General features: G+C 37.5%; 2 protein-coding genes and 1 long non-coding RNA gene across 8 annotated transcripts in view; 1 reads left to right on the top strand and 2 right to left on the bottom strand.

Annotated features, from left to right (window-relative positions):
• Positions 1-1,168: 1,168 nt before the first annotated feature.
• LOC136252853 (TNF receptor-associated factor 4-like) lies at positions 1,169-2,407 on the bottom strand. Its single transcript, XM_066045429.1, has one exon. The coding sequence runs from the start codon at positions 2,274-2,276 to the stop codon at positions 1,272-1,274; it is 1,005 nt and encodes a 334-aa protein (XP_065901501.1). The 5' UTR covers positions 2,277-2,407; the 3' UTR covers positions 1,169-1,271.
• Positions 2,408-3,419: 1,012 nt separating this feature from the next.
• The window catches only part of LOC136253088 (uncharacterized), a 32,618-nt gene continuing 10,232 nt past the window's right edge, over positions 3,420-25,805 (top strand). Inside the window, exons 1-2 of one of the 2 annotated variants that reach the window (XR_010699948.1) lie at positions 3,420-3,512; positions 3,579-3,720. This is a non-coding gene — a long non-coding RNA (uncharacterized lncRNA). Of the gene's footprint in view, positions 3,513-3,578; positions 3,789-25,805 lie in introns of both variants that reach the window. The other variant, XR_010699947.1, reaches the window with a different exon arrangement.
• On the bottom strand, positions 9,811-22,457 carry LOC136253145 (uncharacterized). 5 transcript variants are annotated; one of them, XM_066045769.1, is made up of 9 exons: positions 21,932-22,457; positions 21,825-21,880; positions 21,654-21,769; positions 21,559-21,587; positions 14,522-14,735; positions 13,786-14,446; positions 13,546-13,732; positions 12,475-12,710; positions 9,811-10,057 (listed from the first exon to the last, which is right to left on the bottom strand). In XM_066045769.1, the coding sequence occupies exons 6-9, from the start codon at positions 14,350-14,352 to the stop codon at positions 10,046-10,048; spliced, it is 1,002 nt and encodes a 333-aa protein (XP_065901841.1). In that variant the 5' UTR covers positions 14,353-14,446; positions 14,522-14,735; positions 21,559-21,587; positions 21,654-21,769; positions 21,825-21,880; positions 21,932-22,457; the 3' UTR covers positions 9,811-10,045. The 5 variants fall into 5 exon arrangements, with proteins under 5 accessions (XP_065901841.1, XP_065901839.1, XP_065901840.1 ...); XM_066045767.1 differs by having other exon boundaries at positions 21,654-21,880; XM_066045768.1 differs by having other exon boundaries at positions 21,559-21,880.

The raw sequence follows: 25,805 nt of genomic DNA, 5'->3' as shown, positions 1-25,805 counted from the left end.
GGTTCAACATGTCATCTCAGTCATCAATACTGATCCCTTAAAATGTTATTATGTGGTAATAGTGTGATTGCTTTGTCCACAGCTGAGATCTATCACTTTAGAGAGATGTTCTAGAATATGTATAGATCTCAGATTACCTTTGATATTACTAGTGGTATAGCTTCTTCCCAACAGCTGAGATTGCATGGCATGATCCACCTAATGATTGGATTGAAAACAACACTCTATTTGAATTAAACCTGGTAACAATTTACCTAACCCAACTCTTGAGATTGATGAAGTTTATATAACATGTACTGTGATTGCTTTCTGGCCCTCTGGACACATCAGACATGAATAAAAGTGGGTCAGGTCATCTGAGATTAAACAAGTCATTTGGGTTGCATTTTGTCTGGGACAAGTCTGCAATAATACATGGCATCACACCCACTTAGGCACTTACTGAGTGTTGCTGCTTGTATAGGCAATTGCAACTAGTCTGGTATTAAGCAAGCCCATGCCTTATGGGAACTGTGGGTTGCTGTAGGTTAACAAGGAACCACACCAACTTATCAGTCGTATGTTTAAAACACTCTTGATAGCAGCACTTTTCTATTTCCTCTTGCAGACAATACTTTCAATGACCAGATTTTGGAAAATCAGTCCCAATGTCACATTGGCAATTGAAAATACTTATGACCAAAATAAGGCACTTGATGCTTCCAATCAGTTTTACAGTAATTGGAATCATTAGTCAGTAGCTACCTTGAATTACGGTGAAATGCTTCCAACAGGTGCAAAACTTCCTTAGTGGTAACACAGTGAATTATAAACTGTTTTGCATGTGAAATACTAATTTTGGAAAATTCGGGCACCTATGTAAACCTGTATAATTAGTTAATGGATAAATTTAATGTAAACAAGATTGTAATATGTAGGGGGAGGGGTTGAGTCAGTAAATTTATGGATACAACACAAACCAACTACAATGTGATTGTCCCTGGTACTGACACAACACTACAATGTAACAACTATTTACCAATGCATTGGTTTGAGTGTTACCAATATGGAAGTTGAAAAATTCCATTTATGGCTTTCAATTTTATTTGGAAACCACAAGTGCTTTGTCATAATATCTTGCAACCACAAGTTCCTCCAACGTGGTACAAAAATTTTCCCCTTACATTAGTATAGTATTAATACTGTTACCTTAGTGTGCACACACACTATATAAAACTTTAAATGCGTAACACTACACTGTACGTTGTAGTTACAAAATTTTAAAACTATGTCTACAATTTGCTAACTTGGAGGAAGATACAATCATCTTTGAGGTACTGACATGTGAGAGTATCCTCATTTAGGTCTTCATGGGTTATGAACTCCGGATATCCCCATCCTTTATTTTTATCACCATCAGTGACTCTACCAGCGTATTCATCATCACCTTTGTTATCATCATAATCAATAGTATCTGAGTAATGCTCACAGTCACTGATCTGGTTCAACAGTTTCACTTTAAATTCTTCTCTCAATGGCCATGTGAGCTTGTTATCATGTGGACCCTTCATCAGACACAGGAACACTGACAGGTGAGTATCTTTAGCATCACCATCACCATTGCAATCAACACGGAGACACATCTTGTATCCATTATAGTGAGAATAGAAAGAGTTACTGTACCATCCTTCAGCATCTCTCCTCTTTTTAGCATACTCTGGCACCTTCACAATCACAGGACATACCAGGTCACCTGATGTTGCTGTCATCATTGATAGTGGACCTAACTGCATAGACCAGCTTCTGACTAGTCCTCCCATCATTAGTTGATGTGTGAAGTATCGCAAGTTCTTCAGTTCTGTCACACTCAATGCTAAATGTTCTTGAGCATTTTCCTTGATGTGGTCCTTCAAATCCTTACGGTACATCTTCTTCATACAGCCAATACCTTGATATTCACATTCTACTTTTTCATAACTACATTTTTCCTTGTGTGCTAGTATCCCTCGCACCTTTCCTTTCCACGTACACCCCTCCTCCTTGTTGGAGCAGTATAAGGTGAGGCCCTTCACCTCACGATCTGCCTGCTTGTTGAGGAAACTAGAGAACTCTTCATTACGACACATTGGACAATCAGTGTGATAGGAACTCTTCACACCATCAACACAACTCTTACAAAAAATGTGTCCACAGCACACACTGAGGTGAGGATCTCGACTAGGTAGATGACATACTTTACACAAGAGGCGATCAGGTACGTCTGTAGTGAAAATGTTATCATACCCACCCCTAGCCATGAGCGCTGATTATATTCTTTTCCTCTTGTCTTGGCCCAGTCACTGAAGTACTAGAATAGGGCGTAGCTTCGCCAATAGCACGTGCTACCACCCTGGACGAGACGGTCTAATTAATGAGCGCGAATTAATATTTTCAAGTGGCGCAACCGTATATATATATATATATTTGTTAATGTACAAACTCAATCATGAGTATATTCGTACATATGTAGTTAGCTACTTATTTACAAATTTATATAATTGTTAAATAAATCAAGAGATGGAGCTTGGATAATATGATAATCTAGTTGGTTCCATAATTTTATTGTAAAAGGAAAGAAGGAGTTAATAATGTCGAGGGCCTCCACTATTCCACGGAACGGAATGGAATCACCCACTAAATTGATATCGTTACTAAATAGACCATTATGGTATATGGTCACATTACGTTATTTTGACCAATACGATCTATGTTACTCACATGGTAGGTTACGAGGTTTTACTAGACCAGAGTCTAGGTTTCTTCCTCTCGAGTTTCGTCGAGGTGAGCTTTGAGGGCACTCGGGGGCGTTACTCTCTCTACTTTGAAGCAAAGCGTATTTCTATGACCATGGTGTGGGTTGAAATTGCACAGAAGTTAGTTGTAGGGCTGATTATCACGTGTGGCCTTCATCCATAGATATACAGGTTACTCCTTTTAATATTGTGGGGCTACCTATGCTTTCAGACGTTTGTTCCCATGGGTCTATGTCAAGGGCTGCTTTCCTGGTCATCAGATACAGACAGTTGATTGGAAGTTAGTTATTTCATGTGTCAGTGCACACACCAAGGTTGTATTCTGGGTTCAAATATAGTGGTAGCCTGGGCATCTGCAACCTGAAGTGTGGTCCATTTTGTGTACGTAATGATGTCTGTAGTGCGCATCCATACATTTAGCAAGTGTATCGCAGGTCTTAAGTGGTAATGCATGAGAGTCAGGTGGGACTTTGGATGCTAACATCTTCACCTCTGAGATAAGCAGTGCTGGTACCACCACAGGAAGATTGCCTACAGTGACTCATTGAGTATGCACATGGATAGTGCATGTCCCTGTAACTACGTAATTAATACAGCTTGCACATGCCAAAAGCACCAGCCTGGTAATAGTGAGGCAATGTTTCTATACCCAGTTGTTGCTGTTGTGCAAGAAACTGTTCTCACATTGTCACCTTTAAGTGGGGGGCTGCATGGTGTCAACTGAGGAAGCATCCAGAAGAGGTTGGTCACCATGGCATTCGATTACATAACCAAACGTTTTTCCATGTGTTAAACCTTTTGTAACAGATAGGAAAGCAATGTGAGAAGACCCGTAAGGGACCTGGGACACACTGGTATGGATGTACGATAGAGGAGGTGTCAATGTTCAATTAGTTCAACACGTGGTTCAACATTTGTTTGAGGTCATTAGATGAATCAAAATTTCTAGGTATTTTGAATTCTGAGTCTACAACATTCCTGTAGACATATTGACTAGATTTAAGTTTATGTACGCAGGTTGGTCTGACCGTAATACTTTTTTTTATAAGTGTTATTTGTTTTTATGATACCTAACAGAGTCTATGGGGTGCCATTTGTGTCAAAACTCCATTTTTTTAGACATTGTGTTTTTCATGGTTTTTTACATACATTTCATGGTTATTTACAAATAACTGTAGAGTATGCATGGTTATTTACGAAAAGCATGGTTATTTACGAAAAGCATGGTTATTTACAAAAGCATGGTTATTTACGAAAAGCATGGTTATTTACAAAAGCATGGTTATTTACGAAAAGCATGGTTATTTACAAAAGCATGGTTATTTACGAAAATCATGGTTATTTACGAAAAGCATGGTTATTTACGAAAAGCATGGTTATTTACAAAAGCATGGTTATTTACGAAAAGCATGGTTATTTACGAAAAGCATGGTTATTTACAAAAGCATGGTTGTTTACAAAAGCATGGTTATTTACAAAAGCATGGTTATTTACGAAAAACATGGTTATTTACGATGGTTATTTAAAAGGATGGTTAGACTATTTACTAAAATCATGGTTAGCTATTTGCTAAAGCATCGCTAAAATGAAAGCACGTTGTACATCAATAATCATTATCGATACAGCTGTTATAGGTATACGTATAGCTACGTCACATGGAGCTTTCACATGCGCAGAAGTCTACAGGTGTAGTATGCGCCAATTACAGGATGGACGCAGAAAGTTTAGATAGGGTCCGCAACGCGAAAAATCGATATCCTCCAATCAACTACCTAACTATTGTCATGTGTTAGGCTAAGTGTAACTTGAATAACACCAGCGTGGCAGCCAAGTTTGTCACTTTCTTCTGGTAGAAAACGATACAAATGTCTTAAAATCACGTGATTTTTCGTTGCAGCAGTTCGTAGGGTTCTTCGTATGCCACGATATTCACTCTCAACATTGTTCAAGTGGTCTATCATCAACTCAAAGTATTAGTGGTTTGATTTTATTGGTCAGTTTCTGGTGGCAACACGATCTGTGTGCCTTTTTGGCGACAGACAAAATGTTTCTTGCTCTGGAGCACAGGACAAGCAGAGCAGCAACTGCGCCGTGGGTCAGCAATGACCAGTACTAGGTAAAGTACCTGCATGCGGAGTATGGTTATAATTGAAGCTTGTTAGCCATCTGGCTGAGCCATCTATATGCTGAAATTCGGCCAAAATGACGCGATTTTTGCAAACAAATACCAGAATGGTTGATACATCAGTGAGACAGTCTCCAACAGCAAGGATACGAAGCTTATAAACACCTAACAATACGGCTATCTCGCCCAGTAAACGCATAGATCAATCCAATGCATGAAATAGGCACTCACGTGATCGAAATTCAAATCGCGGAAATACCTATAAAGTCGCTTTCATTTCTGAATAGGAACCATGCAGTGTGCTCCTTTTGTAAATATTTGTATTAATTGTTCGCTCAGGCGTGGTCTGGGCCAGTGTAGGTGTGTTTTATGCTGCGATGGCATCAAGGGAGAGTCTCAGACTACTGGGCTAATCGAGATGTTGAACCTAATGCACACAAACTGATTGTCACTTGATTCTAAGTGATTTTAATGTAATTGGAATAGATTATGGTTGTATTTTCCGAGATTTGAATATCGATCACGTGAGTACCTATTTCATGCATTGGATTGATCTATGCGTTTACTGGGCGAGATAGCCGTATTGTTAGGTGTTTATAAGCTTCGTATCCTTGCTGTTGGAGACTGTCTCACTGATGTATCAACCATTCTGGTATTTGTTTGCAAAAATCGCGTCATTTTGGCCGAATTTCAGCATATAGATGGCTCAGCCAGATGGCTAACAAGCTTCAATTATAACCATACTCCGCATGCAGGTACTTTACCTAGTACTGTTCATTGCTGACCCACGGCGCAGTTGCTGCTCTGCTTGTCCTGTGCTCCAGAGGAAGAAACATTTTGTCTGTTGCAAAAAAGCTGCACAGATCGTGCTGCAACCAGAAACCAACCAATAAAATCAAACTACCAATACTTTGAGTTGATGATAGACTATTTGAACACTGTTGAGAGTGAATATCGTGGCATACAAAGAACCCTACGAACTGCTGCAACAAAAAATCACGTGATTTTAAGACATCTGTATCGTTTTCTACCAGAAAAAAGTGACAAACTTGGCTGCCACGCTGGTGTTATTCAAGTTACACTTAGCCTAACACATGACAATAGTTAGGTAGTTGATTGGAGGATATCGATTTTTCGCGTTGCGGACCCTAGTTTAGAGCGTGGTATAGAAAGAGCAATCTCGAACGCCCTTTCGCGAATTGTAAGAGGGGACCATCAAGAGCAGAGCGCTGGTCAAGGAGAGACCCGGCCCCATGGTGCTATCAATGAAGTAGGAACTGAAGGGCTCACCCTCCCTACTGTTCGCCATTCGACTCTGACACTCTCCCGTGATAACCTGGGTCGAAACCAACCTCAAAGGAGGTAAAGTTTGACTCACCAGTAGCTAGTTATTGTTTAAATTAAGCTGTCGTATTTTGCAATAGCAAACGTAGCCTTCCATCGTCCTTTCTATCAAGACAACAGGAGAAATCCGAACGGAAGAAAAACTTCAGAGAGTTCACATATGAAAGAGATATTGTGTGCCTCCCTAATAGTTTTTATAAGCATGGTAGCACTTACATTCCACGTTCAAAGCAAGTCAGAGATATGCTGGGTAGGAACGGATTACTAGGAAAAATCCGACTGACATCCTCAATGACTGAGGCCGAAATAATAGCCGGATGAAATTCGTTCAGTGTTTGAAAAACCAATGAGGAATAACCCAAACTTTGCCTTTAAGATTTTGCAGCCAACTGGTGGTAGCAGTAAAAGTTTATCTACTCCAGCTCTCAGCTCACTTTCAGGTGGACAGCTTCAGCAATAGCAGGAAAGAGTAACAAAGTTGTGATATACATTCTTGCAGAAAATAAGTTGCAGGTATATTTACTCATATGTACAGTACCACTCAAACGCGACGTCGCTATGCATGAGTGCAAGCAATTTCAATGCTCGCTAACTAAGGGACATGGCAGTCGTTTATTTGCTTGCAAATTTTCATCATGTAAGTTGAGTGATGAAGACTTGCACAAGAAATGGTTACCGCACCCCTTAATCAGCGAGGTTTTTAATTGCTTACACTTATAAATAGCGACATTGTATTTGAGCAGCACCATGCATATTGTACATGATATGCAGTGTTGGGAGTAACGCATTACTTATGTAACGCGTTACGTAATATTATTACTTTTGTGGTAACAAAGTAATATAACGAAATACGCTATAAAAACAGGTAATATAACGCAAGCTACTTTACTTACAAATGTAACGCGTTACCTAAGTAATATAGTTACTGTAACGAGTCTAATATTACGTAATATTATTACTACAAGTAACGAAGTTACTAATCTCGTTAGTTGTCCTTTGAGTAACGGCTAGCCACAACGAAGTAACGAGGCCTACTGAATGAAGCTTATTCACCAGCTTCTTACTTATAACCAAAATTTGCATATTGTCCAACAACGCAATCATGTTACATGATAAGGTGGTAGTTTCATACATGACAGCTTAAGGCTGTGGACACAAAGTAATATAATATGTAATATTATTACAGTTACTTTATTTTATGGGTAATATGTAACTGTAACTAAATAGTTCAGTTGCAAGTAATATGTAATATGTAACTAGTTACTTTTACAAAGTAACTTGCCCAACACTGATGATATGAACAGTACATTATTTCATCCAGCTCAAGGATTACGCTCTTAAATTGCTATGTGACTTTTAATTTGTCAAACAACCTCAGCTTTGGAATTAGACATGTAGATATACAACATTTTGTTTCTAAAAAAGCAATAGTTGATGGAGTGTTTGTGGCCTTTCCAGAACCTGGAGTAAAGGCTAGAGCTTTCTACTCCACATGTGTATTACATGTTCATGTACCCTGCAACCTGGTATAGGAACATAATGGAAGGCTGCAGGGCTATGTAAATGGAAAAGATTAGCAATCGTAGTCTCCAGGCTGCTGTCTGCTTGTCAGATTTATATGTAACACAGTATGACATTACAACGTAAGTGGGAATGTGAGTGTGTTCTCAAGTAGCTGGTAGCTACAGTAATTTGAGGTATGCAGACATAAACAACTCAAGCAAATAGTATTGCATCATTCTTAGACCTTCTCTGAAAAACCACAATGGTGGGTGTGATTTATAGATTGTTGGTTAGACCTCTTAGTGTCAACAAGGCCCATCCAAAACATGACACCCAGACATATGTTTCCAACATACATGGACCAAAATTTCTTAGTCTGGGAAACTCCATGCGCGCATCAAGTTAAACTCAGAGTTTGATATTAAGTTTCTGACTCAGCTAATAACTTTCTGTTGCCACCCAGTGAAATTTTTATTTTGGCAGAAACTACCAAATGACTAAATTTTCCACCACAACCTTAACTGTGGTAACATTTATGAAAACAAGATAGTGCTATGTTCCTTTCAAAATTCAGGTGCCCATGCAGGTATCCTTAATTAGTCACTATGTATAAAATTTGGAAAGAGTAAAAATGGAAATATCTTTACAAAGGCATGTAACAATGAGTCTGTTAGTAGTTAGGTCCCAGACACATGCTCTTCATGACCTCTTATGATAAGACCACCCCAATATAGTAGCCAGGTCCCAATTAAGGTGTACTTCATAACCTTAATAACAATTGTAGTGACTGTCAATATGTATAGACTCCAAAACATTCTTGCCATCATGTTAAGGTTGATGGCATCTTCCATACATTGGTCCACACTTTACTCAGAATAGTCTTAGTTACTCCATCCAACATCAAATACAGAGTTAAAACAAGAAAACCATTGCAGGCTGCCGGGCATTGAACTTTTTTTTAAATCAATAAAGCTTGAATTTTATTCTGTCTGCCTGCCTGCCTGCCAGCTAAACTAAGCAGTGTGCAGTCACAATTTTATGCCACAACAACAAACTCTCAGGTGGGACACACCTTTAGTGGTTCCGATGGATATGTTTTCTGTGCTTTAAAATTTCTTTATATCTTTGATTAAATGGTTGCCTTCTTCTTTGTGCCAGGAAACCACACTGTGGTGTTAATTTTCCATTATTGACTTTATCCTTGAAGGAGGGGCAACAATAAGCTTTGCTTATAAAGTGATTCAAATGGTCACACCCCCTTTAACAATCAAAACATGTAACTGCACCACTAATAATTAGTTCCATTACCTCAATGATGTAGTTGCTGGGCATTGTACCATGCATGGGTCATAGCTTGATCTACTGTCTATTGTACTGTGTATTTGAGTGGTGAGATTGAAATGCTCTAATGTAGCAGTCACAGTCACACTTGTATTTTAAAGCATTGCATTGACAAAAAAATCTTAACAAATTAGGCAAATAAAAATTATAATTATTAATTTAAATGAAGTAGGGCTCCAGCAATAAAAGTAGTTACACAAGAGATCATGGTAGCCATGAGGGAAAATCCTTACTTGGCATTAATTTTCTTACATTGCTATAATGCCAGGTAGAGATATCCTTCATATACTCACTGTCATCTCTTTTCACTACCTTTTATTGCTGGAACCCTACTTGATCAGATTTAACTTCATAATATTTATTGCATTATATGTTTATTTAGCTTGTTTTTAGTTTTTTGGGTTGCAAATGCTCTATTTCATATTCATGAAATAATTACATTGCTATAAAGTAATTCAAGTCAAACAGATTAATTTGAAACAAATAATGGCTCTTCTTAGCTGTACACAGTCTGTCCGTTGTCTTTTTGTTGTCAGCTACATACCCATACAGCACTATTTACATAAAACAGGATCCAAAATGCACTGGGAAAATCCAAAATGCATTTTATTGTCTGAAAATTTTGAGCAAATTTGCTTTATTTTGCAACCATTATAAATTGTGGACCATTTCGAAGCATTTATTTCAGACCAGTTGTGATGGAGAATTACTTGATTTTGCATGTGATAAATTTTAATAATTACATAGTCAATATTGCTGCATAATTTGAAACGATATAATAGAACAACACAAAAAAAATTATGTCGACAGTTCAACATTACAGTTCAGTCTTCACTTCCATGACTATCCTTTTCTAAAGAACCAAGAGACATCAATTTTACTGCACAGATTTTAGCATGGATGTAGTTTATGCTATTGTTTTCGATGTACAGAATATTTCTCCCTTGTTTCAAGGCAGCAATCACCATGGAACCTGGGTATACAAAAAGATCAAATATTCATACAGTATAGTAATATAAAGGAGGTGCTGAAATTTCAGTACTTTACACAGTCACAAAGACAAAAAGGTACCAAAATTTCAGTACTTTACACAAAGACAAAAAGGTACCAAAATTTCAGTACTTTACATGGAACCACAAATATAAAGGAGGTGCTGAAATTTCAGTACTTTACACAGTCACAAAGACAAAAGGTACCAAAATTTCAGTACTTTACACAAAGACAAAAAGGTACCGAAATTTCAGTACTTTACATGGAACCACAAATATAAATGAGGTGCTGAAATTTCAGTACTTTACATAGAACCACAAATATAAAGGAGGTGCTGAAATTTCAATACTTTACACAGTCACAAAGACAAAAAGGTACCGAAATTTCAGTACTTTACATGGAACCACAAATATAAATGAGGTCCTGAAATTTCACAGACAAAAAGGTACCGAATTTCAGTATTTTACACAAAGCCATCAGACAAGAAATGCTACAGAAATTCTTTATACATAGCCTCCAGAACAAAAAAGGTTCAGTACTTTACATGAAAGAAGGTATTAAATTTTAGTAACAAAAAAGGTACTGAAATTAACAAGAAATAATACTGAAACACAAGAGCTAAGTTACGAATTAATTTCTGGTATCGTAAGTTACTGTGATAAACCATAAAGCACTAACAAATATTTAAATACGCGGTACTTCACTATAGAAATCATTTTATCTACTAAGTCCCAGTGATATTATGGTGAATTTTTCAATGGTGCATTATTTAGAGTAAATACTGTATTCTTATTTGTTAGTGGTAAATACATACAATTGATATCATTGGAATTCAATTACATCATGCAAAGTATATGTTATATCCCAGAGGCGGATCCAGACTTATGGAAAGGATGGGCCTTACAGGTCAGCAGATTTATCTCAAATCTAGACAAGCTTACAAATCAGATGGAGTCTGTTTTTACCTTAGTAGCCGGATCACAAAGAGCTCAACTTTCCCCCCTCATTTCCAAGTAATCTGACTTTACGCCCAGTCTCAGCTTTTCAAGCTTATGAGAAGAGAACTGAATCCATCCATGGACAAGAAACTAACCACTAACAAACCACACAATACAATCTCCTCTAGCTCACTTGCTTGCTGGCTTAAGTCAATGTTAGAACAATCCAGCATTGATATAACAATTTTCAATGCATACTCAGTCAGAAATGCCTCATCATCGATGTAGGCATAACCACAAGTGACATAAGGCAGCCAACTGGTCCTCAGAGTAGTCAGTATTCCAAAGGTTTTACAATAAACCACCAGAGGACTCAGTCTACGGTAGAGCGGTACTCTCATTTGGCTGCAGCTACAAACCTCACTATTGATAGCCCTCTGATATATAATTCATAAATGGCTCAGACTTCGAGGTAGTTGCAAGCTATTTGGAATTGTATGAATAGGGTGACAGTCGAGCATATCAAGGGTCCCACCCACCCGCCCTGTTTGTATCATGATTGAGCTACTCAAAGACCAATTTGGAGATAAATTGTGGGTTTCCTACTTTGCACTGGAGGTGCGCAAAGCTGTGAATATAGTTGCTGAGAATGAAAACTGGCCATACACCATCGATATGCTTGACCTCATCCTCTTCATACAATTCCAAATAGCTTGCAACCACTTCATGATCTGAGCCATTTATGAAATATACGCCCTACTCCATGCAGCTTATGTTGTGCACTTATACAAGCCTATTTCAACTAGTTTTCATATAGCAATGCATCTTAGCCAAGATAGTAGATGGACTCCTCAAGTCAAACTTACAAAATACACATATCTACTCCTATTTTTGAATACCATATTTCCTCGTATAAAAGCCGCATTTGATTAAACATCTGTCTCGATTATAAGCTGGGGAGGGGTTCCAACACATTTTGAAAATAAGCACCTGGTCTCAAATAGAGGCCTGGGGGAGTCCACTGTTAATGGCTTTAATCGTTTCCCATGTTGCTGGTGCTTCTCCATACTTGTTAGTTTAGAGCCTTCTGAGGGGTGACGGTACTCAAGTAATCACATGAGTAGTCTGGGCGAGTCCGCACGCATGCAAAAATGTATGAAATGGCTATTTCCAGCCTTGCCTACATTTGTTTATATATTCAACACACGTACTGTATCACTGCTTTCTATGCTTATCATTACAGTAATCCTGTTCTACCATTACCCAAATACTGGGTGTCAGTCGGATCAATCAAAAATAAATTCCCGGTCTCAAATAAAGGCCCTATTTGTTTACAGGTTGGGTCAATAATGCTGGGAAGGAAATGGGCCTAGGCCTTTATGCAAGGAAATACGGTTACTATGAACAATTCTTAAAAGTGACCAGTTTTGCTATTACACACAAACAGTCTATTATTACATACCAATTCCAGTTGGCAATAACAAAGTCCAGTTAGTAGGTGTTGTGTACAATTGTAATAGAGTCTCAACTGGCTTCTGGTACTGAAACACAATCTTCCAGTTGAAGCATCATAGTAAGATTGGTCCTTTGTCTTCAAAAAAAAATTGTCGCGTTCCATTGGTAGTGGTGCGGGTACTCCACTCTTTGCCACTAGCATACCAATTGTTACTTCATTAAGGGAATTTACTGATGTTACATCTACAAAAACAATAAAATGTGAAATCAATCTGGCCCTGTGTAACACGTGTTTCATGACAGACAGAAACAATTACAATTACACATCGACTACAGGTTAGAGCATCAAATTATTCAGTATGAATACTACAATCGTGTGAATTGAAGCTGTATCTATTATGCTTCTCCAGGCTGATAACTCTCAGTAAAATATCTGCTAATTAAAAAAAAACTAAGGCAAAAATTTACCAATATTGATAATTATATCAATTAATTGAACCTCTTTTAAGGGACCTTCTATATCAGACACTATTTCTGAGGTCTCTCCTCTACCAATACAACCTTTACCACTAGGACAAACAGTAAAAACATGTCAAAATTGGTCGGTCATAAGGTGTCCATTATACTAACAACACAGATATTGTTATCAATTCCAAAGTTGACAATACAAGGTACAGATAACGTTTTTGAATCAGCCACCCTATTGTTAAGATCTAAACAACCACATATATCCGTGTAGCTTACTGTAACACATTGATTCGATTATTCACAATCCAGCATGTAAAGCCATGTGGTGGAAAACTAAAAGCAATTTTAGACAAGCTCTTCATCATGTGATATGATGGCTCCAATTGCCAACCAACCATACTCAGTGCTATTAAATTTTCATGAGAAAAGCTTTTGATTAGCACCTAGTTTTTATTGATAGCTCCCTAAAGTAGTTTTCAATTACTTTATATAATCTTATCAGCTAATGAAAAGTGTGTTGAGCCTCCTCTAGTTTAAAGGATCATTGCAGTGTTAAATGTATATAGTAAATACGTATATAGAAACACATACATATAATGTGTGCATATACCTCTTCTTTTTTCTACAGGTAGTGAACATACAGCCATCTGAGTTTCATCATAAACATCATTTAGGGCAGCTGAAATGGTGCTAAGCTGTGAGAGATAGCAAAGTACTATTACTGTAAAGTGTTGCTTCCCAACGCTGTAATTTACTCCACGCATTATCCTCATTGAAGTTTTAATCTCATCCAGCATCTAAAAGAAACATAATTCAAAAGTATGCAACACATAATGTGCTGGATAAAAACCTGGTCAGTGTCTGTATCATTTGATTGAGCATAATCCAGTACAGCTAGAGTAAATCCTGTGAACCTAACCGTTGTAGTTGTAAATATAGTGTCAATGGCATTAACGGTAATGTTTGAAACGCTGTTCTTCCAAAATATGCTGGTGCAATCCAAGTAGTTAAATGAAAATAACTTGTCTGTATTGATATCACTAACATTACCAGGAGTCTTAATATATTGGCAATAGTTGAGAAACTGAGGAGGTAGTTCAGCCTTTGAAAAATTTAGATGCTTAAATGGTTCAAGCTTCTCGGCCGTCGCAAATTGAGGATATACCTCAACAGCCTTCTCCCACGTATCCAATTCCATTCCTTTAACGAATGCTTGCTGTATCTTGTGCAGCTTTTTTATGTCACCACACTGCATCATTGCTTCCTTTATTGTCATTGTCTCGTCTTCTATTTTTAATAATAGCTCATGGATGGTGGAAATGTCTAATGCTTGAAAAGGTTTGAAAGTAGATCCTTTTAAATCAAGACTAGACTTTATACCTTTTTTTACTTCTGGGCACATTCTGGAATTCTCCATTCAAGTATTTCTTAAAAATGCTTGATAATATAACAAAGGTTTCATTTGGTAGAGTAGCAAGAAAGAAAATTATTCTTTCGTCTAGTTGTTCTACCTACAGGCAATACCAAAAAATTATGTGTGAAAATCACAAAAATTAGCATGCAGTAGTTATGTGCAGTAAAAATACCTGTGTTATAGCATATGGGATATACTGTAAATTGTAGACTGTGAATATACTGTAGAGAATTCATTCAAATACTGCTTGGTAAGTACACGCAGCCCAGACAACTTGTACAGTCAAACTTCTCTAATCCGATGCTCAATGGGAGCCATAAATTTTGCTGGATTAAGGAGGTTGTTGGATTAACAAGTCACCTCTGTAATCTGACATTGCACAATATCTAGAATTATGCCAGATTTTGCAGTAAATTACAGGAAAAAAAATCACACAATGTTTTAAACATGAATTTGTTTTAGAATTTGAAAGTATTAACAGTAGAAAGAAAATTCAGGAGGGTTTAAATGTCTACTGGTACATCTGCAGGTACACTGTACAAAACAACCTAGCTATGTACATATTAGTTAACACTCATTGCTAAAATGTAACATATAATATATTTTATAAGTAATTTTAAAACATAAGAGCAACACATTGCACAACATGACAGTAACAAAAAGTATTCTATTACTTTTAAAATATCTTTTGTTAATAAAGACAGTGCTTAACTTAAATGATTTACTGGAACTAAGCCATATGAACAAGTATACATGCAGCATACACACTGTGACATCATGACCAAGCCCCGTGGCAAACATGTACTATCTCTATCAAATTAGCTGAGAGTATATAATACTATTACTAATACAGTTCTAAGTCGCTACGTCATGGAACAATTCACATCAAGTCTAGCTTGTTCGAGTTTACGCCAATGCGTATGCGTAAAGAAATGCACGGCCACCATGCCGTGTCTTGAAAAAGTAGCTTGTACCTGTCCCCATTGCAGGCTTGGGGTCAAATACATGAGTATTTGTATTTAGCTGTATTTAAATACTATTTTTGAGTATTTGTAATTGTATTATGAAGTTTTGAAACAACATGTATTTGTATTTAAACACTTCATGTAAAAACTTTTAAGTACTTTCTGGAAAATATCTCAAATACTTTTGCTTGAAAGAGAATCTGTATGACCTAATCTGTAAAATATATTTTGTTGGAAGATGATCTCTTTCACTTATTGACACCTTAATCTGTAAAAATATATCAAACGCTAATTATTCAATTTCTTTGAATGGGAAGAGTTATAAAGAACTTACTTTTCTTTGAAGTTGAATAGTAAGTATATAAGTACTAGCAAGAGTTCATAATGTAGAGAGCAAGGGAGATATAGCGTTGGACACTCTTCCTCCCTCTCTACTGTATATTATGAACTGTTGGTATGAGCATTCAAACCTTGCGACATATAGTTCAAAAATGTCATCTAAGAAGAGCAAGAAGTCCATATACTCCAATTGTTTTCTGGCATTATAATGTTACAGTTATGTTTACCATACATTTGAAATTTTATTAGAACAATATTAAAACAGAGGTGTGTACTATTGGGTGGTTGTGTAAGGTGTAGTTCAGATCAAAGGATCAAGTATTATAAAAGTATTTAAATGCTTTTAATAGTATTTGTATTTCAAATACACCCTGGGTATAAGTATTCGTATTTGTATTCCATACTTTCAGAGTATTTGTATTTAAATACTTTTCAAAGTATTTGACCCCAAGCCTGCACAGATCACCTTTGCTTATTCTTTTTAAACGATACACTATTAACAACTCAAACAACCAATAAACTAGCTAGTCTTCTTTCACAACAAGACATTGCCATGATTATGTAACTTTCATGCAATAGTCTGCGAAGGATCCATTTACCCCAGTAACCGAGACTCTGAGGGTGTAAGAATTTTATGGTAAGATTATTAAACACACAAACAAGCTGTAGCGAAGAGGAAATTATACCCAGTGCGCAAGTTATCAGCCATATGGTGGTTGTGACGGTTAGAGGGTTAAAGGAAGAGAAATGCCATTTTGGCCATGGCAAGGCAGTTATATGATGCATGACCACTGTTTGCTGTATATTTTATAAACAAAACATCTACAGTACCTTTAAAATATGACCTGATAGATTCATCCATCCTGGCACCATTAAATTCATCATTTTCATCCTGATCTTGTGGTGCACGTCTAACACTATGACTAGCTGGAATCATGGCTTCAATGCGCCGTCTCTTGTTTGATGGCTGAATTACAGTTGGTTGTTGGTTGCTATCGTCTCCATTTGGCTGCATCTCAATGGTAGCTCCTTTAAATATATCCACGAACGATTCAGTTAAGCCGCAGTTTTTGAATTGTCTGCAAAACTCATTCTTGTTCCACTCAAATTCTGCAACATTCAGGACCTTAGCCTTAGAATTTGTCTGAAAAGTAGCCTAATTAAAATCGAACATATTAAACATAATGATTATCAAGTGTTGCATCAACACTTACTTTTATCCATTCATCTCCGTCCTGAGGACTGAGCGCCACATCCTTTATCAGCCCATATTTTGACAAGACTTGGTTGCCAACGCCTATGTATACTCCATCAGCTGGCTGAGTATCTTTCAGGGAAAAATGCCAACACAATCGTCTCGGCATAACTCAGCGAAGAGGACGTCTAAAACACTGGAAAACGACTCACAGGGTGACTCAATCCGAGGTGCCAAAAAACGTTCGTGTACAAAAAAAAATACACACGTGGTGGTATTACGTTATCACGTGCGGATCGATCACGTGTGATGAATCTGGGATAGAGAAACCAGGAACGGAGAAACGAGGAGAAATGGGAAACGGATAGAGATGGCAAGCGTTTGAAATGTCCCGTTGAAGTATAGTCTTCTGGCTTTAATCTAATAGCGCCGTGTGGTATTAAAAGTGAGTGTTTAGATGCAGTGCAGTAGATGCTACTAACCCCAAGTAAATATTATGCTTACCTATTGAAATCTCCAATTCTGTTTTAATATTTAATAAGCTAGGTAATCTAAAGGCTGCAGTACAGTACAAGTGTCTGTCAACCTTCAGTGTTGACCAGTGGAGATTCTAGGCCTGAGCAACGGGGAGGGCCAAGTAGGCGGGAACAGCGATCGGGAACAGCATGACTAGTACTATAAAACAGAATTTCTGGGGATTCAAGCTGCAGTTGAAGGCTTAAAAACAGCCTGAAATTTATTCTAAAAACAAGAAAATTATTAAAAATAGCAATGCCAATCTATACTGCAATTTTTCCCTATATTAAAAGAGTTGAAAAATTATTTTTCAGCAGCCCCCCTTCCCCTTAGAATCGCCTATGGTGTTGACCACTGTAAAGCTCTAATAACAACTGTCAAACCATAGATTTATAAACTGGTTTATAAATCTATAGTCAAACACTAGTACAGAGGTTTGTTTATGGTGAGTTCTGGTTGAGCGAGCGCACCGGCGGAGCTGATACTTTATGGTGAAAGACATCATTATGCTTCAGTACTGAGCAGGCAAACTTAGGGTCAGGTTTCAGCTTTGGTTTCTTCTCCTTTAATAGAGGCCACTTCAGCTATACAGTGTCACTATGCCCTACTTAAAACTTACTTAATCTTGTAGTGTAATTTTATTTTGGTGTATAAGTAGCTATTATAGCATTCTATTTTTTTTGTATTTTCTTGCCATGCCCACGTACTGGTTTTCATTTTTGGAACCAGTCTCTGTGATCGCATGTGACTGAGGTTTTTCAAGCATGTATTTTGTTCTCATTATTAATGATGGTTTCTTTTTAAAAATGTCCTCTGCATAACTGTACTGTATAGTAGGGATCGTGCAAAACTGGGCTTCCAAAATATCACCCTAAAACCAGCCTCAATTTCCCTTCATGACAACTTGATGGTATTGGTTAGGCACAGCCAAGTCCAAAAATGTCTTCAGATTAACCCCAAATTTAAACCCTTCCAAAAAGTTTTTTATGGAATTTAAAAAATTTTCTATTTAACATAATTATTTTTATTCTGACTAACTGATTCCTTCAGCCAAGCATAACTCAACAATGGATATAGCTATGGGCTTGATTTCTTCACTGTTTGACGTTGCTTGATCCTGAGAGAGATGTGCCTTTTTACCAACCGCAGTATGTACAATGCATATATCATGGACTTTCCTTTGTACCCAGTTCTTTTCGTTAACAACGCAAGGTGTTCATTTATTCGCAATAGAGGCGCATTAGTGCTAATAATTTATTTAGTACGTGCTGCTGGCTCTCTGTGCTGGCCGGTACGTTTGTCTCTCGTGTGTTTGAGTTCAACTGATTGTTCCAGATGACAGGTGGAGGATAAGAACTCGTTCTTAGCAAAGTAGAACAGGCCGTGTGCTGAATAGTTGGCACAATTTAATCGCTTGTGTTTCTTGACACACTGCTTTGCTGTGTAAGTTCTTTGTGAGTACTCAAGGTATTTCATTCTATGAGCACTTTTAATTGTTTGTTTCTTGTGTGTTTGTGTTCAACTGACTGCTAAAGACGATAAGAACTCGTTCTTAGCAAAATAGAACGGGCAAGTGCCGATATGTTGGCACGGTTTAATCGCATTTCTTAACGCACTACTTTGCTGTGTAAGTTCTTTGTACTAAGGTATTAACACTGTTAATTGTTTGTTTCTCGTGTAACTGACTGCTATAGATGAACACTGTTACTGAATTGTTTGTGTCTTGTGTGTTTGAGTTTAACTGAATGTTCCAGATGATTGGTGGATAATAACTCGTTCTTAGCCTCGTTCTTAGCAAAGTAGAACAGGTATGTGCTGATTAGTCTCATGTGTCTGAATTCAACGAACTGTTTCAGATGATACCAGGGTGGATAAAATCTCATTCTTAGCAAAGTAGAACAGAGACGTGCTGATTAGTTGGCACTGTTTTCGCGCTACTTCACTGTGCAAGTTCTTAGTACTATTTCATTTGATGAACACTGATGTACTGGCCTGTATACCCACTTGTTACAATTGAGATTAATTGCTCAGAGCATACACCTGCAACGCTGACCAACTTATCTCGTGCATACAAGTTACCATTAAGCCATTGTTTGATCCAACTGCCAGAATTGCAATTGCATGATCCCTAATATACAGTACTACCGTACTGTATGATATATGAATGTGTGAGTTCATGTATATAATTTGTGGAGAGAGGTCTTTGTAGGTAAAGTTACCTCATTATAGGTAAAATAGGTCAAAAACATATCTAAAGTGTATTTCATGATCTTAGGATATCACCCCATAGTAGCCACCTTCACATAGTAGCTCTTTGTTGAAATTTGTTGTAGCCATAGCTATTATCTGGTCAAATATGCTTTATTTAAATTTGATGATTAGCTTCAGTGTTGTTATTGACACGTGTTTTTTTATCATGGTACCAACAATGTATCTGTTTATTTCCCAATCACATAATTGTGACCGGGCCTGCGAAAACAGGGCATGTGGGCACAAACTACATCCTGTCACTCTACAGGTCATATCTCAGTACTGGAAAAGTATATTTCCATTCTGTAACTTGCATCATGATGCCAATTAAATGCTTATTAATAGCTGGAAATTGCAGTTTCATAGCATAATGGTGCAAAATGTTATGAGTGGTGAAACTTTGAAAAAGTAGGCAAAAATTGTGTGCCCACATGCCCTATTTTTGCAGGCCCGGTCACAATTAGGGATAAAATAAACACTGCAAATACTCGTTAAGGATTTTGTTACTTGGATAGTAAAATCAGTACTCAAGTACTTGTTAAGATCACATGACCCATGATACATTTGCCACCAGGTAGTGACACAATGAAAGCTGTGGAGTTTGATTGGCATAATTTTTCTTGTCAGGAACAGTAACTGTTACATCAGTACTTCAGTACAGTGTGTGTATCATTGTTGTTACTTGAAAAATATGTAAGCTGCTTAAAGTCAATATAAAACATGTTAAATTAGTATGACTACAAGGTAGCTAGTATTGATGAGTACTTGGTTTTAAACTGTGAGGTTTTCTGAAAGTACACCTATACTATAACATCAGCAATGTATGGGTTATTTGGCACTTGTATTTTCTGGTGGAATATTTTATCTCAGCAAGTTGCTATGATAATAGCTAAACTTCAAAAACGCACCTTATGTAAAGGGTCGTTTGTAAAAGTAGTACATTACTCTGTATGTGAGCTATGAGTTTGTGCAAGCAGAGTAGTAACCCACAGAAGGTTATCACAATGAAGATAGCTTTACCCACTATGCAAGAGGATTGTTGGCACTTGCTTCCCCTATTTTAGACTAGGTACGTACCCAGATGTTGCATGCAAGCACGCACGCATGCACACGACACGGACAGTCATGAACATAAACATGCAAGCACTCAGACACACATACACGTATTGTCGTGGAGTTATGTAATTATGTGTGTTGCATATTTACAGGAGGAAAAGGAACCACCAAAAACTACTGGCTGAGTGTGGATTCTTCTATCAATATACCTCTGCATGGGATCCTCTTTTCTTGTATATAAGTTGAGGCTGTAGGATTAACCCATTTGTTTTGTTTTATTCCTTTTCGTGTGTTTATATTAGTTACTGATTGTACATTATGAGTTCTCAGTACCTTAAATTAGGTCACTTGAACTAATAATAAGAAGTACTTAAAATAATGTTTCACCATAATGTGTAAAAATAGGGCATCTGGGCACATATATTTTGCTTACTTTAACAAAATTAAAGATTCATAATTTTAGATGTCATTGTGCTATGGCCACATAGCACTTCTTAAGCATTTGTTGGCAACTGTATATTTTATTCCAGTACCAAGATGTAATGTTTTATGTGATGGGGTGTTTTGTGCCAATGTGCCATGTTTTTGTAGGCCCAGTCACATAACTATATACCGTGTAGTCGGAAAGTTTGGCAGGAGGAAACTTGAATTGGCGAATTTGCCATGATAGGACTTCAGCAAGAACAAAGTTTGGCAAATTTGTTGAGCTACTACAGATTTGTATTGGACAAATGATTTGGCGGATTTTAGTTTGGCAAAACATCGTTCACTTGCCAAATTCTTCAAACTTTCTGGCTATACCGCAACACTGCTATCATAATGTAACTTAGCCTATTGTTGAACTCAAAATGACTTTTCAGCTTAAATATGTCAATATAAATATCTTACCTCAACCCTGTACTTGGTTGGCCAAGAAACTAAAGATGTACATATAAATGGATAAACAGGAAATAAAGTTGCACCCGCTCTTAACAGGAGCTTACTATAGATGGTGGTCTCATGGCAAGACCCCACCCACTGCATTAGGTAGGGTTTCTGACCAATCAGTTGCTCTGATTCAGCTACAGCACAATAAGGCTAAAACAACGAAACTGGCCACCTAAAAAGATACATGGCATATTAATGATACTGATTAAGACAATAATATATTATACAGGGGATCCAAAGAAGCTCAGCCATGAGATCTACTAGATTCCATTCTGGGAAGGCTCTAAAGTTAAAAAATCTATGTAAGCAGGACATGGCAATGCAAGCAGCCTACCTGCAGCTCAAACAATGATCTTACAGTTTTCTTTGCAATACCAGAAGTGCTATAGCCACGTTCTTGAGCATGCAACTGTGATCCAGTCTCACTAGAAATATAATAAGATATAGGGTGTTGGAGGTCAAGAGCCATACCGATCTTCCTTCCAAGCTGTTCCAGCCACTAATGTTGCTAGGCATTGTTGTTAGTAGATTAAATCATTACCATGCAAGTGAGGTATATTAAGGGTGGTAGAAAGATTGGTAGGGATAGTGCTAGGAGTGCTGACACTGGCAAAATAGCCCGGAACGTCAGCATAAATACAGTATAAATAATTCAGGTAAATGCTGTTGGAGTCTGTGAACTAAACCTGTACATATTTCTCCCAGGTATATACATGCCCTACGGTTCATTGTGGGTTGGGGAGAGCACATGTAGGGGCAGAAAGCCCAAAAATTTAGCATACAAGTCACCACAAAACAGTGGGTGGGGGTCTGGATACGAGGCTGTAAAGATTTTCACACTCCTCATATTCTCATTCTCATATATATACTTTACCAAAAACCATTATGACATTTTTGTGTAGCTATAATACTCATGCATAAGATTATGATCATTGTACTGTCAGGAATCAGCTGCAGCAAAAAACCTGAATGTCTTCTGCTTTGCTGTACTTGGAATGTTATCTATGTAGCTTGCATGTACACAATATTGAATGAGTAATTTTAAACACTGGAAACGGAAAATAGAATTGGAAAACTGAAATAGTCAAATCGTTATGCTTGTGTCCTGGAGTGATGTGGTGTGTGTCCTGGTGTGGTCACCTATTAAATACCACCTTTTAACAAAGACCACCTCTGTATAAAGACCACCTTGTAATTAAGTTCTAAAGATATTTAAGGTAGCTAGTTACATGAAACCTCAGTTTTCTTTATTAAAGTACATGTACTACACCCCTGTGTTGTTGCTATACTTCAGGACTATTTTTACATGCATTCTGGTAGAACCTATAAGCAATGATGGTATGGACAGCCAGATGATCTTTAGTGAAAGTGTAAACCAATGTTCACCCCTTTCTATGAGTCATAATGAAACCATGTTTGGTGGTGGAACTATCAAATATTACCATGTAATGGTCTTTATAAAAGGTGACCATTAAGTGGGGGTGGTCTTTATGAAGTGGTCTTATATGCCTTAGCCATCTATTACAATGTGGTCTTTGTATGGAGGTGGTCTTTGTAAGAAGGTGGTCTTTTAAGAGGTGGCCACTAAGCAAGGGTTTTCTCTATAGGATACACTATTTGACCATTTCTGATTTCCAGTTTCCATTTCCACTCTTTCCAATTGCCAATATTGAATTGGCATAAGCATCATGCTTGGTCAACATTATATTATTTTGGTCTGATGAAGGTATTATTAAATTCTTGCTTCAGTCACCAATAGACTGGTTGTAAACATTCCATGGACATGGTTTGGAGACAATATAGTCAGCACTTCTTTCAGCACCAGGCTACAGTGTGGTAGCTAGACGGCTAGTTTATTTTTTTGATGACATTATTTTTTGCAATAGTCTTGGATACTGGCCTACATGACTAGTCCTGAAAATTAATGTTATTTTTACTACTGTTGTAGTTTTTGTGTGTTGTGTACATGTGTAGCTTTGTCTGTGGTATAATGTTTATCCGATCCTCCGTGAGTTTCAGTTAATTTTAAAGAAGAGAGCTGGAGTGTTGATTATGTGACCGGGCCTGCAAAAAAACAGGGCAAGGTGAGCACAAGCTACACCCCGTCATGCTATGTCAGGGGGCTATATAGAATATTTGCTTTCATATTAAATGCTTAGTAAGAGCTGAAGATTGCATTGCCATAGCATAATGCCGGCTACAAAAAGGATGAGTTGAAAAAGAACTGATCATGCCCTATATTATTTCACAGGGCTAGTCACATATTTTAAATGAACTACATAGCCACTGCATGCTGTTCAGTTCAGACTGACGTGCTTCAGTCATGGGGCTATTACCTAACACTAAACAATATAATAAAACAGTATTAATATAGTTTGTGTCATGGTGTAGCAAGAAAAGGGTTCAGTTAAATAGTTTGTTGATTCTATTCTGTTGCTCAAAATCAGATTGAGGAACATCAAACTATAGTGCCTAAATAATTAAAATTAAAAAACTGCCAAAAGAGAGCGTGCAGGAGTTGCTCTCCACTGCTTCACAGACCTTCAATAATGAGAGGGATTACAGTGAAACTTCACAACACTAGTTCATTGTCTTGTGTACTTTTTGAGGAGTTAAGGGAGGAGACTGGCCGTTCCTAGCCAGGGTTTGAACCCTGCCAGCACCATGCTGACTGCTTTCACAGCCAGCTTACCTAGACACTAGACACTAGCGACACACTAGGAAAGCAAACAAATTTAAGAGGTATTTAAACCCAAAAGTTGATAGCTGCAGTGCGAAAAAAAGGTAGCCACAACTGAGAATCGATCTCGGACCGTGACCTGACACCTCGTGATAAACACAACGGCTAATGCTTGCACCACGAGGAAATCACGTCATAAGCACTAATTTCTGTGGTATATATATTGTAGTCAAGTAGTGTATATGTAAGCTTGTACATAAAAATATTCTTTTTTAAATGTCAGATAGAAATGAAAACTGTAAATAATATGGTTACCATGGTGACCGAGCAGACTACGCTTGCCAATGAGCCCATGTTGGTGGTAATTAGGTATAATAATATTATTTTGAGATTAGTAGTGGTGATATAGCAACATACATTGGAGAGATGATTGTGGCACGGAAAAATGTATGTTCACTGTTGTGCAAGGGTACATTGCATACATACTGTCACAACACTTAATTCAAGCTTACGCAAGCAATACATGTACAATTACATATCATAGCTTTAAGTTATACATCAAATTTGTGTGACATCAATGACATCATAAAAGTACGAATAAATATAAAAGCATGTACAGCACTTAACACATGCAGATGACATTGATTATCCATTCATCAACCATAATAGTTTTTTCATATCACAAAGTTCAGGCTACATAGAAGCCTGCTGTTAACCACACCGCTATGCTACCAGGAGGAATTGTAGGGACTAGCATGTGAACTCTTCATGTATCTGAATATGCTACAAGCAAAAGAAATAGAAAATTGCTTTATAGTTGGGGAACTCACCATTACATTGATCAAACTTAAGATGGCAATCTAAGAATGACATCACAGCCTTCGCAGAATACACACATCATCTCCATATGATTCATGAACATAAGACTGTTCCATACTGTATGTTCCAGTAGCAATGTGATCAGCCTCATTGCAGGAAATGGGTTGTCAACCCACAACCCATCCTGACAAGTATGACGTGGAGAATCCAGCAGCCACAATCAGATGCATATGACTTCCAGGGTAGGTCACAGTATCTCTTAAACCCAATCTGAGAGACACAACACACGCCATTACAAACTTATAAACAATACAGATTAATCACAAAAATTGAAATTCTATCTCTCTACTTGGAATATTAGATCATACTAAACACATAATAATGCGTGCTCCTGACCTTACAATAATTAGTCCTCTTAACAACCTTCTATCAATATATCAATAGCCAGTAACATTGTAGATATATACACTGGTTAGGATCCTTCTGTGGCAAAGTGGCCAGAAAGAACTGCCGCAGGATATAGCATTGTGGAAGCTATGCTGCATGCTATATTGATGTATGGGCCTGTCAGTAATGTATCATGTAATTACCACTTTCACACCTCAGAACAAGAACCATCCAGACAACGTTCCATGTAGGTTGGCCCATACGTAGCCCGGGCTATAACTGGGAAGCCATAATACAGACGGTAAGGCCAAAATTGATTGGG

The sequence above is a fragment of the Dysidea avara genome, chromosome 4, assembly GCF_963678975.1.
Source record: "Dysidea avara chromosome 4, odDysAvar1.4, whole genome shotgun sequence".
NCBI classification, from domain to species: domain Eukaryota; kingdom Metazoa; phylum Porifera; class Demospongiae; order Dictyoceratida; family Dysideidae; genus Dysidea; species Dysidea avara.
This window is presented reverse-complemented; position numbering and strand designations above follow the sequence as displayed.